At 38.4% G+C, this 14,479-nt stretch overlaps 1 protein-coding gene across 6 annotated transcripts in view; it reads left to right on the plus strand.

Moving 5' to 3' along the window:
• YLPM1 (YLP motif containing 1) overlaps positions 1–7,115 on the plus strand; it is a 66,447-nt gene extending 59,332 nt beyond the window's left edge. For 3 of the 6 annotated variants that reach the window (XM_022576544.3, XM_022576545.3, XM_089907961.1), the window contains 3 exons: positions 816–946; positions 6,184–6,366; positions 6,700–7,115. In XM_022576544.3, coding sequence (XP_022432252.2) covers positions 816–946; positions 6,184–6,330 — 278 coding nt within the window. In that variant the 3' untranslated portion in view covers positions 6,331–6,366; positions 6,700–7,115. The other 3 variants (XM_089907959.1, XM_089907960.1, XM_022576546.3) reach the window with 3 other exon arrangements.
• Positions 7,116–14,479: the final 7,364 nt, after the last annotated feature.

Consider the following 14,479-nt stretch of genomic DNA (forward strand, 5'->3'; position numbering starts at 1 on the left):
ATAAAAAAACCCACACATTTTCATCGTGTGTTCTTGAAGACACCTAAACTCATATCTAATAATTTCTGAATCAGCAATCCCTGTTCATTTAATTGATTACAGTTTGGGGCTTTTGGAAAGCCTCTCAGATTGAGGATTCAGAAAGAAAATTCAGGTCCAGCCACTTTGGCTGACTAGCCCTTAGCCTCAGGATGGTCAACAGCACTTCACAGTATAACCAAAGAAAGTGGTGATTTGTATAATCAACTTACTCATAAACATTCTCATGACGAATCGTCTCACAGTGGTCAAAATCCCAAGAAACTGTTAATCTAAAACCTTTCTGAACGTTAGCTTGGCTCATTAAGTTCTTGTACTACCTGCTTTTCATATAATACGATACACACATGACTGCACATCTAATGGGTGGTGTTAATATTGTGTTAAAGAAAAAAAAGAATGGAAGAAATTGCTCTTAGAAAAACCCAATGTTGCATTTTCATCAGAACATGAGAGCTGAAGTGTTGTGATTTTAGGTGGGGTGGGAGGATAAGGAGGCCAGGAAACAAGTGCCTTCTCTTGTTCTGCCCATATTTGTTACTTAAACCAACATAGTAATATAAAGGCTGCCAGTATGAACACCAGATAAACAATGGAAATTGCACAGAACTCGATATTATCTCAGCCAAGAAGATAGTTTGGATCTACAAGTGATGCTGCTCTCACAAATGCGGATGTGCCCTCTGACAGTGTTCCAGCCTTCTTTTCCCTTGTTTTTGTGTCGTGTGCCAGCTCACACTCTTCCTTAATGCTGCGGCTCTGTGTTTGTCCCTCAGACAAGTTGGATGGCTTGAGAACTGGTACTAAAAGGAAACGTGACTGGGAGGCTATTGCCAGCAGAATGGAGGATTATCTTCAGCTCCCTGATGATTATGACACTCGTGCTTCTGAGCCTGGGAAGAAGAGGGTAAGAGACTGTCAATAACTACCAACAGATAAAGGGCCCGTTTAGGCATCTGGTTTTAGAAAGTTATAGTCAGATAATCATATGAATGCTGTTTTTTTAGAGTGGTTTGGTTTATACTGTATCATATTACACATTAAGAAAAAGAGTCCTTACAAATGATCAGATCAAAATGTACAAGTAACTTAAAAAATGGAGAACAGAACCTCACGTGGCTAGCATGTTGTCCACCTTAAAGGAGTTTGGAATGGCTGCTTGTGCCATTTTGTCATGGGGCAAAAGAGCCAGGTGCAAAGTAGAGTATTAAAGAGAATCTATGGGACTTCTTAATGGATTAGATGTAGAGGGTCCAGGATGGATGAAATCAAAGGTGACTCTTCAGGGTTCTGGCCATAAGCATTCCATATATGTGGTGCCATTTACTGAGTTAGTGAAAAGTAGGGGAGATGTAAGCTTGGGAGTGAAAAATCAGAAGTTCAGGGAGGTACCAGTTAAGTTAGAAGTGATAATAGGACTCAGGTCTCCAAAATTTAGAAGTTCAGATAGAGGTAAATGTTTTAAGAAGTAAAGAATACTCCATTGTTAAATGATACAGGGAAGACAAGTAAATTGAGAAAAGAGAAATAGCCATTGGATTTGGCAACATGGAGATTGTTGATGTTTGATCAAAGAAAGTCAAGCTTTCTTAGAGAGTTGAAGGACAGAAGCCAATTTGGAGCAGATGGTAGAAGAATAGGAAATGAGGAAGTGCAGAACAGCAAATGTAGATAACTTTTTGAAGAAGCTTTGCTATGATAGGGAGCAGAGTAATGAAGCCAGGATGTTGGATAAGTCTTCCACGTAGATGTCAAATTCAATAAAAGTGATAATTGTATATATCCTTTAAAACAAAATAAAGTAAGAGGGATCATATTACATATGATTTACATAAACCTTTTCCAGCTAGTCTGTCTTGATCTTTCTATTTAAGCATATACAAACCTACAGCTCTTTTTATTTTATTTTTTTTTTGTCTGTGCCACGCAGCTTACAAGATCTTAGTTTCCTGACCAGGGATTGAACCCCGGTCCTTGGCAGTGAAAGCACAGAGTCCTAACTGCTGGACTGCCAGGGAATTCCCTACCGTTCTTTTTAAATGCCTGCCTAGTGTGCCATTGTTTGGCTGAATAATCAGTTATTTATCCAGTCCCTTATCAGTGGATGCTTATGCTGTTTTCATTTTATTGCTAATATAATACTCTGGTGAAAGTCATATGCATACATCTTGGCATCTTTTTGACAGTATATCTCTAGGGAATATTTTTAGTCTTAAAGCTGCAAGCTCATAGAATATGATTTATCATTCTGACAGATATTGTGAGATTGTTTTCCAAAAAGGTTGCACCTATTTATACACCCACATGTAAGGAAATGCCTGTTTTTCCACACTTGCACCAGCAGTGCTGTTATTGAACTTTTTAACTTTTGACAATCTAATCGGTGAAAAAAAAATGGTATCTCATTTTTCATTTCTCTAAGTAAGAATGAAGTTAATAATAATTTCATCATCATTACACATCATTTCTTTTTTATGAATTCTCTTAGTAATTCAGTATTAAAAGGATATTTATTAAGAGAATAAAAATGCCAGTAAAACTTCATTACAGTGGATACCATTACAAAGGACTCCAGGTTTCAAAGCTCTTTCAAATACTGCAGACAGTCCCTAGACCTGCCCATGTCTGTGTCTTGAGACCTAGTTAGTGGCCTTCTGTATGTGCCCAGCTCCACGCAGGGACTACTTGTCTTGATACCTCTTATTCCAGTTTTAAGGTTGGGGCAACAGAAAAGTAGAAACAGCTCTTCCTTGGGCATAATAATTTGGTGTAACAGTGAATAATTCCAAATGAGAAATATTTTTCTCTAGTTCATTTTTAGTCAGGTAACTGTTACTCTCTTCAATCAGGAGTATGTGATCCCATGTAATTTACTTTGTAAGCTGGGTGGACAAAGAGCATGAGCGGTTCACATCCTAATTCTTGTGGCTCCTCTTTTCACTCTCCTCCCTGCCTCCCACCCTCATTTCAAATAGCTTTTTTTTTCTTGAGGAGATAGTAATTTTTTTTTAACATTTTTATTGGAGTATAATTGCTTTACAATGGTGTGTTAGTTTCTACTTTATATCAAAGTGAATCAGCTTCAAATAGTTTTTAACACTCAAACCATTTACCAAAATCAACATCAGAGCACAAGGAAATCCTACAGGTAGCCAGGAATGCAGGACTCATTACTCATTCCTTTCCTGGGGGGTCTCTCTCTTTTTTTTTTTTTTTTTTGCGGTACGCGGGCCTCTCACTGTTGTGGCCTCTCCCGTTGCGGAGCACAGGCTCCGGACGCGCAGGCTCAGCGGCCATGGCTCACGGGCCCAGCCGCTCCGCGGCATGTGGGATCCTCCTGGACCGGGACACGAACCCGTGTCCCCTGCATCAGCAGGTGGACTCTCAACCACTGCACCACCAGGGAAGCCCTCCTGGGATCTCTTGATTTCTATAATTCAGCTTTTTATAAATATTGGGCAGGTTTCTGGGATTAATTTACACTGTAACACAAAGGTAGTTCTGTAGAGTTGATATTAGAATTTTACCAAAATGGCTAGGTTTTAAAATATAATTTATTTTTTTAAATTTCCACTTGCTTAGTTGGGTATAAAATGGACTTTAATTTGTGTTTCTTTGATAACTGTGGAAAAGTGAACATTTGTTTGCTGAACTCGTACATTTCAGAAATATTTTTGGTGACAACGGATAAAATATATGTATCTGAAACTTTTGCGTATTGGTCAAGAGTTTTCTTTATTATAACTTTTTTTTCTTTTTACAGTTAAGATAAATGGCAAAAAATTGAGATTGTAAATCTCAGTAAAAGTACCTCTAGGAAGATTAGGAGGGACACTGACATTTAAGAAGCTATTTCTAGTTGAAAGTCATTATTTTGCTCCATATATTTTTAGTGTTTTGGGTAATTATTCATTCCTTCTACAGCGTTGTATGTCTGTGTGTCAGGTCTGTGCAATTGGAGGCCCACTTAAGGAGTGGACCTCCACTGGAGGAGCCTGACATGTAAATAAATAATGTTGATATAGCATCAGTTTTAAAGACTTAGAATTTAAACTACAGATTTAAAAATTAGCTGTTAGTTTACTCAGGGCAAGATTGATTAGTGTGTTTAACTCTGTGCTAAGGAAGTACTGTGGACTGGTTACCGTTTCTTTGTTCAGTGGCCACAATCCATCTGTCCATCCATCCATCCGTTCTTCATTCCCCTTAACCATAGTCATCTTTTGCTAAAATGTATACCCTTGATCCCAGGGAGAGCTGAGAGAGGGGTGCATGAATCTGTCAAAATAAATACATCAGCATTAATGGGCAGAAGGCCCAGAGATCTTGGTACACAGAAGCCCACATTGTTTATTAAAATAACTTTTTACTGAGGCCCATGAAAGAAATTGAGTCATAGGTTTTCTACCCACAAAAAAAACTACTTTAAAAAGAGTCAGGTGTTATCAGTTTTCCGCCACAGCTGTTACTGTGTATCTTATCTTTGGCTAACTGGTTGCTAAAAACAGTGGGGGGTGGGGGGGAGAAGAAGCCTAGTCATTTGATTACCATTCCTCTAAATGATAATAGGGAGGGTCAGTGTACCTCTAAGAGCAATTACACATTTCCAGGTGCAGCATGGTTGAGCATGCTCTGGTTCCCTTTCCTTGTCACAGATCACAATCACAATAAATCACAAGCCATACTTAAAATACAATCTCTGCAGACTTTGGTACTAGGTATTGCAAACCGCAGTTTCATAGTCTCTTTTAAGTATTTCATGTTTTAGAGGATATATCTGCTTATATTTTTTAAATTACTACTATAACATGTAAGAATCCATATTTTAAAATTATCAGAATACCAATAGAAAATATCCCTGATCTATATATTTGTAGTTATAATCTTGCCATAAATGGTATCAACTGAGCCTGTCTCTTGGTCTGTTCATCTCATAAATGAAAGTAATCTAAGGATAAATTTCAAAAAAATTTATTATGTGGAGATAAATAAAACTTAGTCTTTCGGGACTTCCCTGGTGGCGCAGTGGTTAAGAATCCGCCTGCCAATGCAGGGGACATGGTTTCGATCCCTGGTCTGGGAAGATCCCTACATGCCGGAGCAACTAAGCCTGTGAGCCACAACAACTGAGCCCAGGTGCTGAGACGACTGAAGCCCGGGTGCCTAGAGCCCGTGCTCTGCAACAAGAGAAGCCACTGTAGTGAGAAGCCCACGCGCTGCAACGAAGAGTAGCCCCTGCTCGCCGCAACTAGAGAAAGCCCGCGCGTAGCAACGAAGACCCAATGCAGCCAAAAATAAATAAGTTTTTAAAAAAAGAAAAAAACAACAACTTAGTCTTTGATCTAGGGTGTATATAGTCTGTTAGGGAAGAGAGATCTGTAAGTGGATAATTGCAATATAGTATGGAAGTTCAAAACTAGACATGTCAAAATCCAGAAGTAACTCCAGGGAAGCAATGATTAATTATTTGATTGGCAAAGGACAAGAGGGATAAAGCAAGGGTTGATGACTAGACTCATGCCAGGTGGACCAGGCTAGAACAAAGACGTTTCAGGAAGAGAGACTAGTTTGTGCAGCCTTACGGAGATGAGAAATGGCCCAGTGTGCTCTGAGAGCTGGAAGTAATTTTGTGTTGCTGTATAAAGTGCCGTAGGTACTGCCCAGAGATGCTGCAGGAGAATAGACAGGGCCAGATCCAGAGGGACCTGTGTGCTTGGATTTTATTCTGTAGGTAGGGCACAGATTTAAAGCTGTGTGTATTTTAGGACTATTCCTCTGGCAGAGTGGATCGGAGGGAGTGCGAATGAAGATAGGAAGACTAGGTAGAGGTTAGTGCTTTTCCTTAGGTAAAAAAATGAGGCCAGTGAACTGAAAAGGAGTGACAGGAGGGGGAAGGGGATAGGACTGAACTGAGGGCTGAACTGTTCAGGAGCTGGAGTGGTTAGGACTTGGTGATTGACTAGAGAGTTTTCTTTCTGTAACTTAAGGTATATGGCTTTCTTCAATTCTCCACAGTTAACTTCTAATTTTTTAACCTCCTGGCTTTAAATTAGTTATCCTACCCATTAGACTATTCAGAAAGCTAAGAGGCTCTTTGCGTACTTATTTTTTCTAAAGCCCAGCCTAATGCTGTGTTCTTTTTAGGTGAGATGGGCAGACCTGGAAGAAAAGAAGGATGCAGATAGGAAAAGGGCCATAGGTTTTGTGGTCGGACAGACTGATTGGGAGAAGATCACAGATGAAAGTGGTCACCTGGCTGAAAAAGCCCTCAATCGAACCAAATATATATGAGACTTAGTTTTTGAATGGAGTCATTACTCCTCTAAGGTAAGGGTACACAGTCATATAAATAGCCTACTGTTTGTTGTTTTGAAGAGTTTGAGATAAAGAAGACAGCATGCTTTGCTAAAAATGCTTCTCTTCTTGTATTGTTTTCTGGTTCTAAAAGAGTAAGTATGTGCTAGTTGCCAGCATTTGCAATACAGGGTATTAGAAAAGGAAGCAATTTTCTGCAACCTGGCTTACTTATAAAAATACAAGACTTAAGAAAAGCTTGGATTCTATAGATTTGGTAAGGAGTGGAGTGATGAGAGAGACTAAGGTCTGCTGAATTTTCTGTCTGTTCCTTCCTGCTGTGACAGCCTTTTCTTTTCTTTCCAGGTGGTTCGCTTTGAGGTGGTCTGAAGCCAACGCCTCATGGAGCTTCGTTGTGTGTCACCTTGCTTCCACATTTCAGTTTTTGTTTTGTTTCTACTGCTTTAGTTTTTTAAAGTTCTCCAGTGTCCCCAAGAGGTATTAGGATCTTGCTCTACCCAAGCAAGACATTAATTTTTCTTTTTAACTACTTTGGGGAGGGAGGGATTGATAGCTTAACTGCCGAAGCCAGGTGGAGATCTGCCGGAGGACTCCAACAGACAACGTTTCCTCCACTGTACAGTGTCGCAGACTATCTCTATCATCATTGCTTTGTGGCTGTTTTTGTTTTTTTACTGTATGTAACTGGTAGTTGATTGTACTAGGATTAAAAAAAATAAACTTTCATGATAAAGCCAATGAGATTCATGGGCTGTACAGCATGAGCCCCTTTCTCTTGTTTTCTTAATTTTATTTTTATTGCTTTTTTAATATGGTGTGTTCTAATTACATGCTGATTGAACATCCCAAAACCTCTTTTCCATTCAATATTATGTAGCTCAATGATTCCATAATTCATGTTGTAAACACAAGGCTCAGTGATGTTCACAACACTTACCTTTGTTTTATAGCTGATTTCTTTCTCTATCTTGGTGTCTTGAAGACTAGTAGAGACAATTTCAAATATTCCTCAGTTCCCTGGAGCACATCTGTTCTGTATCATAATGTTTTATTTGTTTTCTTTATTTTTTGGATCCTTTCTCTGCTCCTCCCTCTTTTCTTTCCTTCCTCTTCTTACTTTCTCCCTTCACGTTCTGTTATGTTTTGATTTTTCCCTGATCTGGCTTTGACTCCTGGTAGACAAAACTGATGTACTCCATGAAGCTTGGGAGCTTGTTGCCTCACTGCTAACCTTGAATTGTTGATTTTTTAAGTCAAGATTGCAGGGCAGGAGTATGGCGATGCAGAGTGCTCTGGTAGGCAGCCTTTAAGCCTGTCAGGTTTTCAGGTTCTTGCCAGAAGCATGGCCTTCTGCATAGAATTTCCTCTCTTGTGAATGGTACCAGGTGGAGCCTAGAAATATGCAGAGCTAAAACCCAAATATTGTTCCTGTTTAAAAACAGAAAAGGAGCTCTTTTCCCTTTTTCATTCTGCAAAGAAAAAAAAAGTTATTTCCAGCATGAGAGAAGACAGAGAAGAGACTTCTTTCTCAAACATCATTCCCACTATGTAATTTAACTCAGTAAGCTGTAAATTTGTTTACAAAAGGCTTGAATATTTTGAAACGTTTACTTTTGGGCTACAAATAAAAACCTTTTAGTTTTATGACCTACATGAAATACTGTGTGAATAGAGATAATATTTATTGTTTATTATAATATTTATTACCATTCAAATAGTATCAGTTTTGGGTTCAAGAGCTTGAAATTATAGTGCTGAAGACTAATGGGAAATTCTGATGACTCTGTACTTTTTTTAATCTTTGCTGCAATTCTGAATGTTTACATGTAAGAGGCTTTATGTTATTAACAAGTCAATACTGAATGTATAATTTGCTACATTAAGTAACTTCTGGTGATTGTAGTGTTTAACAAGCTACTTTGATCACTTATTGGCCGACAAGACATTTCTATATAGTGACCTTTCTCAGCCGCCTCTCCTATGTTGAATTAAGGTACATCACAGGATAGTCAATAGAATTATCATTTATACAAAGACCAACTTACTAATTACTGAATCTACCAAATGTCCATTCTCATCAAAAAACAAAATTTCCAGAATGTGTTCTTTAGTTCAGGAGGTATATATGTTCTTAGAGAGAGTGTTTTACTTCAGTTTTCTTAACCTTTTTATGTTCTGACTGACAGTATTCAGAATGCCAATGAAATGAGAAGTGTTAATCACCCAGGAATCCCTTTAAATCTGTCATGCTTTGCCTTGCAGCCATGGCTTTGTGTCTGCGATCTTATGCCAAGAGGGGGGAGGGAAAATGAACAGGGTCAGAAATAGCCTCTGCTGATTTTTAGAAGATACAGATTAACATGACCTTAGGCGATGAACATAGAATGTTGCCTACTTGGTATAACACATAACCTCGATGAAAGGAGATTAATGAAAAAAAGATCAGGCACCAAAAAGAAAGTAATAGTCAGTTGATATTTGACTTTGCTGTTAAGAAATTCTTAAATTTACATTATTGCTAGAAGCAGAATAGAAGAAAAAGATCAGGAATATCTTGGAGAAATTTGGTGTGGTTAGAAATTGCCTTGATAACACAAATACTTTAAGTTTATTAAGAGATGTCCTTGGAATACAGAGGACCAAACTTGGGTTGCATTTATTTGGTAGCATTTTACTGTTATTTATTAACATTGTTTTCCTTATCTCAGAAAGCTGCTTGGTACGTGTTTTTTAATTTTTATTTTAAACATATTAAGTTTAAAATCTTTTGTGGTATCTGTGTCTTAATACAAAATAGTCCGATGTTGGGGAAAGTTCCAGTTATCTTTAATGTTTCAGATCTTTTAAACTAAACGTAAAACCTCTCACTTCAGCAATTCAACTCTACTTATAAACTCCCGTGCAAGTAATGTGGTAGATGAGATGCAGAAATTTTTCTATTTGGGAATCTTTTATTTAGGGTTAAGCTGGCGTATTCAAAATATGTTGTGACTGAAACAGAGATCAAAAGCCATTAATAATACACGGTAGTCTGCTTGTTGACACTTACTTGATTCACATAATTTTCCAGAAGTTCAAATTTGATTAAGATATCAATAGTTAATTCAGAAGTTTTTTTGGATAAAGATAAAACCTTAAATTTTCTGGTTGGATTCATGTCTTGTGAAATAATTTGATTGTTGATTGTACAGATCAGAGTAAGTGCCATCTCATCTGGAGACCACGTATTAAATTCTGAATTGGATTGTCTAAAAATTTATTACTTTGGAGGCACCTCAGCTTTTTGTTTAGTGTTTTATCTTCCTAACTACACAAGGTGCAGGTATTTTGGTAATAATAGACGTCTAGAGCCAGCTTACTGCTAGCACTGTAAAAGCAGCAGGTTGTCAGCTACAAAGAGACCATACAGCTGTTTCAGATGGATTTTAGAGTTTAGAGTTACCAAAACTGAGATGCATTTTACTAGGCTATAGAAGAATGATTCCTCATTTCTAGTATTGACAGACCCTAATACAGGTTCAGGTTCCTTTCTTAGAACCTATGTGACGTTAATCAAATTATTTACCCTATCTGAGCTCCAGTTTCCTCGTCTATAAAATAAAAATAACAAAACTCACCTATTAAAGATTTCTGTGAGGAGTAAATTGAGATAATGCTTGTAAAGCTGCTTGGCACAGTATCAAGCTCAAAAATTGGTAGCTGTCACTTGTTCTCATATAAGCTTTTAAAATTAAAAATTTTCACTTGGCTTGAAGATAATTGTCACCTTTTATAGTCAGCTACTATAACTGAGCTAGACCATATGAAATAGTGCAGTGAGTGTAGGTTGGAAGAGTAATAATTTAGAAGCATTTTCAGGTAACCAGTGAAACTGATCTTCAGAACTAGTATGGAGGCTTAAGAGAATCACTTAGGTAGAAAGGCTCATTAATAAGTACCCAGGAGGGGATGAGTAGTAATGGAAAGCTGTTGCCAGACCACATGTATGAACAAAGGCACTGAAGCATTGATTTGCCTTGTCATATATTCAAAAAGAAAATAGTAATTTTTATGAACAAGTAATACATTCATATGGTATGAAATTCAGAAGGTTCAAGAGTATGTATAGTAACATCTCCTCCCTTCCATCCAAGTCCTCAGCCTCCTACTATCCCATCTGTAGAGGCAACCAGTGTTGACTGTTTCTTTTGTGTCCTTTCAGAAAAATTCTGTGGATAAGCATTAACATTTTTGTTTCAGTTTACCCAAATGGTAGAGTGCTACACACACTACTATGGTGTTTTTTGTTTTTTGCTTTGTAGTATGTCTTAGAGGTCATTCTGGTCACATAGAACATTCCCATTCTCATCCCCCCACCCCTACTCCCCTCTCCCTCTTCTCCCCCTCTTCTCTTTCCTCCTCTTTAGTTTTCCAAAGGTACCTTCTTATTGTAAGAAGCTTTACTGATAATTTTTAGAAATTTATCTGTATTTCTGTTCTTTTGATGGCATGGAATATATACTGTGTGGGTCTGTTTCTGTACAGTTTTATCACGTGTGTAGGTTTGCGTATCCACCCCCATCTTCCTCCCCCTCCCACCGCCCCATCTCTAACCCTAGGCAACCACTAATCTGTTCTCCATCTCTGTAATTTTATCATTTAAAGAATGCTATATAAATGAAGTCATATAGTATGTAACCTTTGGGGACTGGTGTTTTGGCTTTTTTCACTTGGTGTCATTCCCTTGACATTTATCCAAGTTGGTATGTGTATCGATGGTTTGTTCCCTTTTTATTCCTCAATAGCATTCCATCCCATCCTCTTTTATAGCTGTAGAATGTTTTATTTTATGTCTTTACCATAATTTAACTTACCAGGTCTCTGTTGATGGGTATTTAGGCTGTCTTTTGCTGTTATAAATTGTGACTTTCATATATTGTCATCATTCTGCCACTTCTATCCTTGCCTAATTTCTAGCAATGAAGGAACACTACTAATGGCATCCTTTACATAGACATCCTCAGAGGGTGACAGGTGCTTAAGAGCCAACACGACACATCACAGTGGTGAACTGTCAAGGGAGATGACAAATGAAATGAAAAAGGCAAATCTTGTTTCCTGGAAAATCCTGCATGATAGAATTCGGACAGAGTAAAGAACTGTGGTGTGTCTTGGAGAGCTAGAGTGGCCAGACTGATGGTTCATGGTCCACACATGACTAAGAGTTAAGACCTTAGTCCACTGTCCTCCTCTGTACCTAGGTATTTATGCTTTTGCACCTCAGTGACCGATCTGATCTCAGGCTCTATTGCTTTCACATCAGACTGTAGTCAAGGAGCATCCTCATGACTGAGGCTGAGCTTCTGCAGTTATGGACAGCCCTCAGCCTGCTAGCAGGAATCTGCATTTGTGATCCTACGAAGAACCTGTAGACTTAATGGTTTATTATGTAGGGAAAAACCTGACTTTGAATCTTCTACTTAAGAAGCTTGAATTTTTTACCAAATATTCATATTCTTGTTTTTGACAATATTGATCTAGATTATAGATCCCTTTCCTTTGGTATTTGAAGAATTAAAATAATTTCTTCCACCATGACTTGAAATCCCACTCTCAGATCTATTGTTTCTGATAGTGACTTCCTATTTCTTGACTAGGCATGTCTAATTTTTTTTTTTCTTTTACAGCATCTAGTTCAGTGCATGGCTCATATATCTGTAGAGTGAATAAATAGAGGGGATGCCTCCTATGTGTATGGCAGTGGTCACTCAGAGTCGGACAGGTGACACATGTGTGAGGCAGAGGGTGGAGACTGTGGCAAACTGGAAAACAAGGTAGGTCCTGTTAAAGGGGAGGCGGCACCTGCTCAACCACAGCAGACTGGCCATCTGGGGATTTGGATCTTGTGTTGCCAGATTTTCTGGGGTTTCAAGAGAAGTGAGAAAACTGGATTTTTATGTGAGATCTTCAATATTTCAGCACCAGGAACTTTTTTGTTTGGTTTGGTCTTTTTGTAAATGCTTCAGCGCACACAGGCTGCCTGTCATTTCACACTTGAAGGCTGCGAATTGAAATTCTTGATATTAGGCAAGAGGTTGAAGAGACCATAGAGCTCATTCCTGTTGAGTCCCTTCATTTTACAGGTGAAGTTTCTGAGGCTGAAAGAAGAGAAATGACTTGCTCACTTACTTGATGGCAGAACAAGGCTAAAACTTGGTTTTCCAAGTCTGTAACCTGGCACTTTCTTTTTCCTTAACTACAACACCCCCTTTATGAGGGCCCTCATAAGTTCTAGGATGGCATATCCTCCGGTATTGAGTATGTTGTGTGTGCATGTGCAGAGGTGTGTGTTTACTAAATTCTGTGGTCCTGGAACAATGTGACTCATTTGATCACCTCTGAAACTATCTTGACCTCTCAAGAAGCAAAGAGTAGCTATACACATGGGCTCTCATTTATTACTTATTAGATTGGTTGACATTTCTGTTTAATCACAGAAGCTTAAAAATTTGACAAGAGGGCTTCCCTGGTGGCGCAGTGGTTGAGAGTCCGCCTGCCGATGCAGGGGACAGGGGTTTGTGCCCCGGTCCGGGAAGATCCCACATGCCGCGGAGCGGCTAGGCCCGTGAGCCATGGCCACTGAGCCTGTGCTCTGCAATGGGAGAGGCCAAAACAGTGAGAGGCCCTCGTACCACAAAAAAAAAAAAAAAAAAAAAATCGACAAGAGTATTGAATCGATTATTGTACAAGAGCAGTGGGGTTTTCTCTAGAAAACCACTCATGTATCTATGCTTATAGAAGCAGCTAGCTTATCTACCTTATGTAGAAGCTTATATCTGAGCTATAAGCTCAGATAGCTTATAGGAGTAATTTTGTTTTCTGTAATTTATTATTTCTTATGTAATGTAACCAGCCTATTTGCTTTGGCTCCAATGACAAGTGTTATTCCTACTTCACTTGGAACTTCCCTAATACCCACTTTGTTAAAGACAAACGCATCAACTTAGCAGTGAAGTCTGTCAATAACATGATCCCAACTACTACAGCTTTCTCTTCTACCTTTCTTACCATATGTACACTATACTGCAGGTACGCTGTGTGACTTACTGTTCCCACAACACTCCCTAAAATTTCTTGGTTTACTGTCTCCTTTTTATCTTATCCTTTAGAAATTGTAACTGTCTTAATTTGCCTTTCTAGGAGAGTAACTTACATACCTCTCTATTCCTTCTTCCCCATCCCTTCCCACTCCCAAATGCAAGCTCCTAGAGAGTAAGAACTGTTTTGTTCATCTTCATCCTTGTAATACTGAATATGCAGTACCTGTTATGTATAGTTGGCGCTCAGCAAGCATATTTATTTATTTATTTATGCTTTCCTTTTTTGTTGTTTTTTGGCTTTTTTCAACAAGCATATTTAGAATTGATGGCGTGGTATATTTAAATGTGAAGTTAATTCATATAGGTAAAAATGTAGTAATTTACAGAACTCCAATTTTTGTTTGCTTCTTCACTGCCTCTGTATCTTTTGGTTGGTGGCGTATCCATAAATGTTATATAAATCAGGCATTAGAAATTCAAATGCCTAATATGGACAGGAAGATATCATAAGTGAGAGAATTGGCCAGTAGTTTCACAATGGCTTGTTAAGTTACGTTACTTCAGCAGAAACATACTTTTTTGCAATTGGACATGTAGAAATATTCTTCATTCTCATAGAAAAATATCCTCTTTTCCATTTTTCTTAAAACATCTGACACCCTGTTTCTTTAGCTTTTCCACTTTTGGTAGAAATGTAAGTACAAGTATTAATTTTATCCCTAACTCTCCTGTGAGAAAAACAGCAGTGGAAACAGAATGATATTGGCAACTGACTCTCAGCCTCAGTACTGGGGAGGCAGTAAGGCATGGTGGGGACTGGGCTGTTGCAGAGTGCTTGCCCTATCTCAGTGAGACAGTTCTTCTCCAGCCGGTGGTTGCCATGAAGCAAGGTAGACCCAGTGTTACCAGATGAAGATAAAGTAGAAATCTGGATTTTTGTTTGAAATAGTCTTCTCAAAAATACCATGGGGACAATACAGTAGAGAGAAAACAAATCACATCTGAAAGTCACATATTTCAGCCATCATTTTGGGACTTCTGACATA

The sequence above is a fragment of the Delphinapterus leucas genome, chromosome 2, assembly GCF_059928025.1.
Source record: "Delphinapterus leucas isolate spDelLeu-1000000601 "Yukka" chromosome 2, BTC_Dleu_Yukka2, whole genome shotgun sequence".
Classification (NCBI taxonomy): domain Eukaryota; kingdom Metazoa; phylum Chordata; class Mammalia; order Artiodactyla; family Monodontidae; genus Delphinapterus; species Delphinapterus leucas.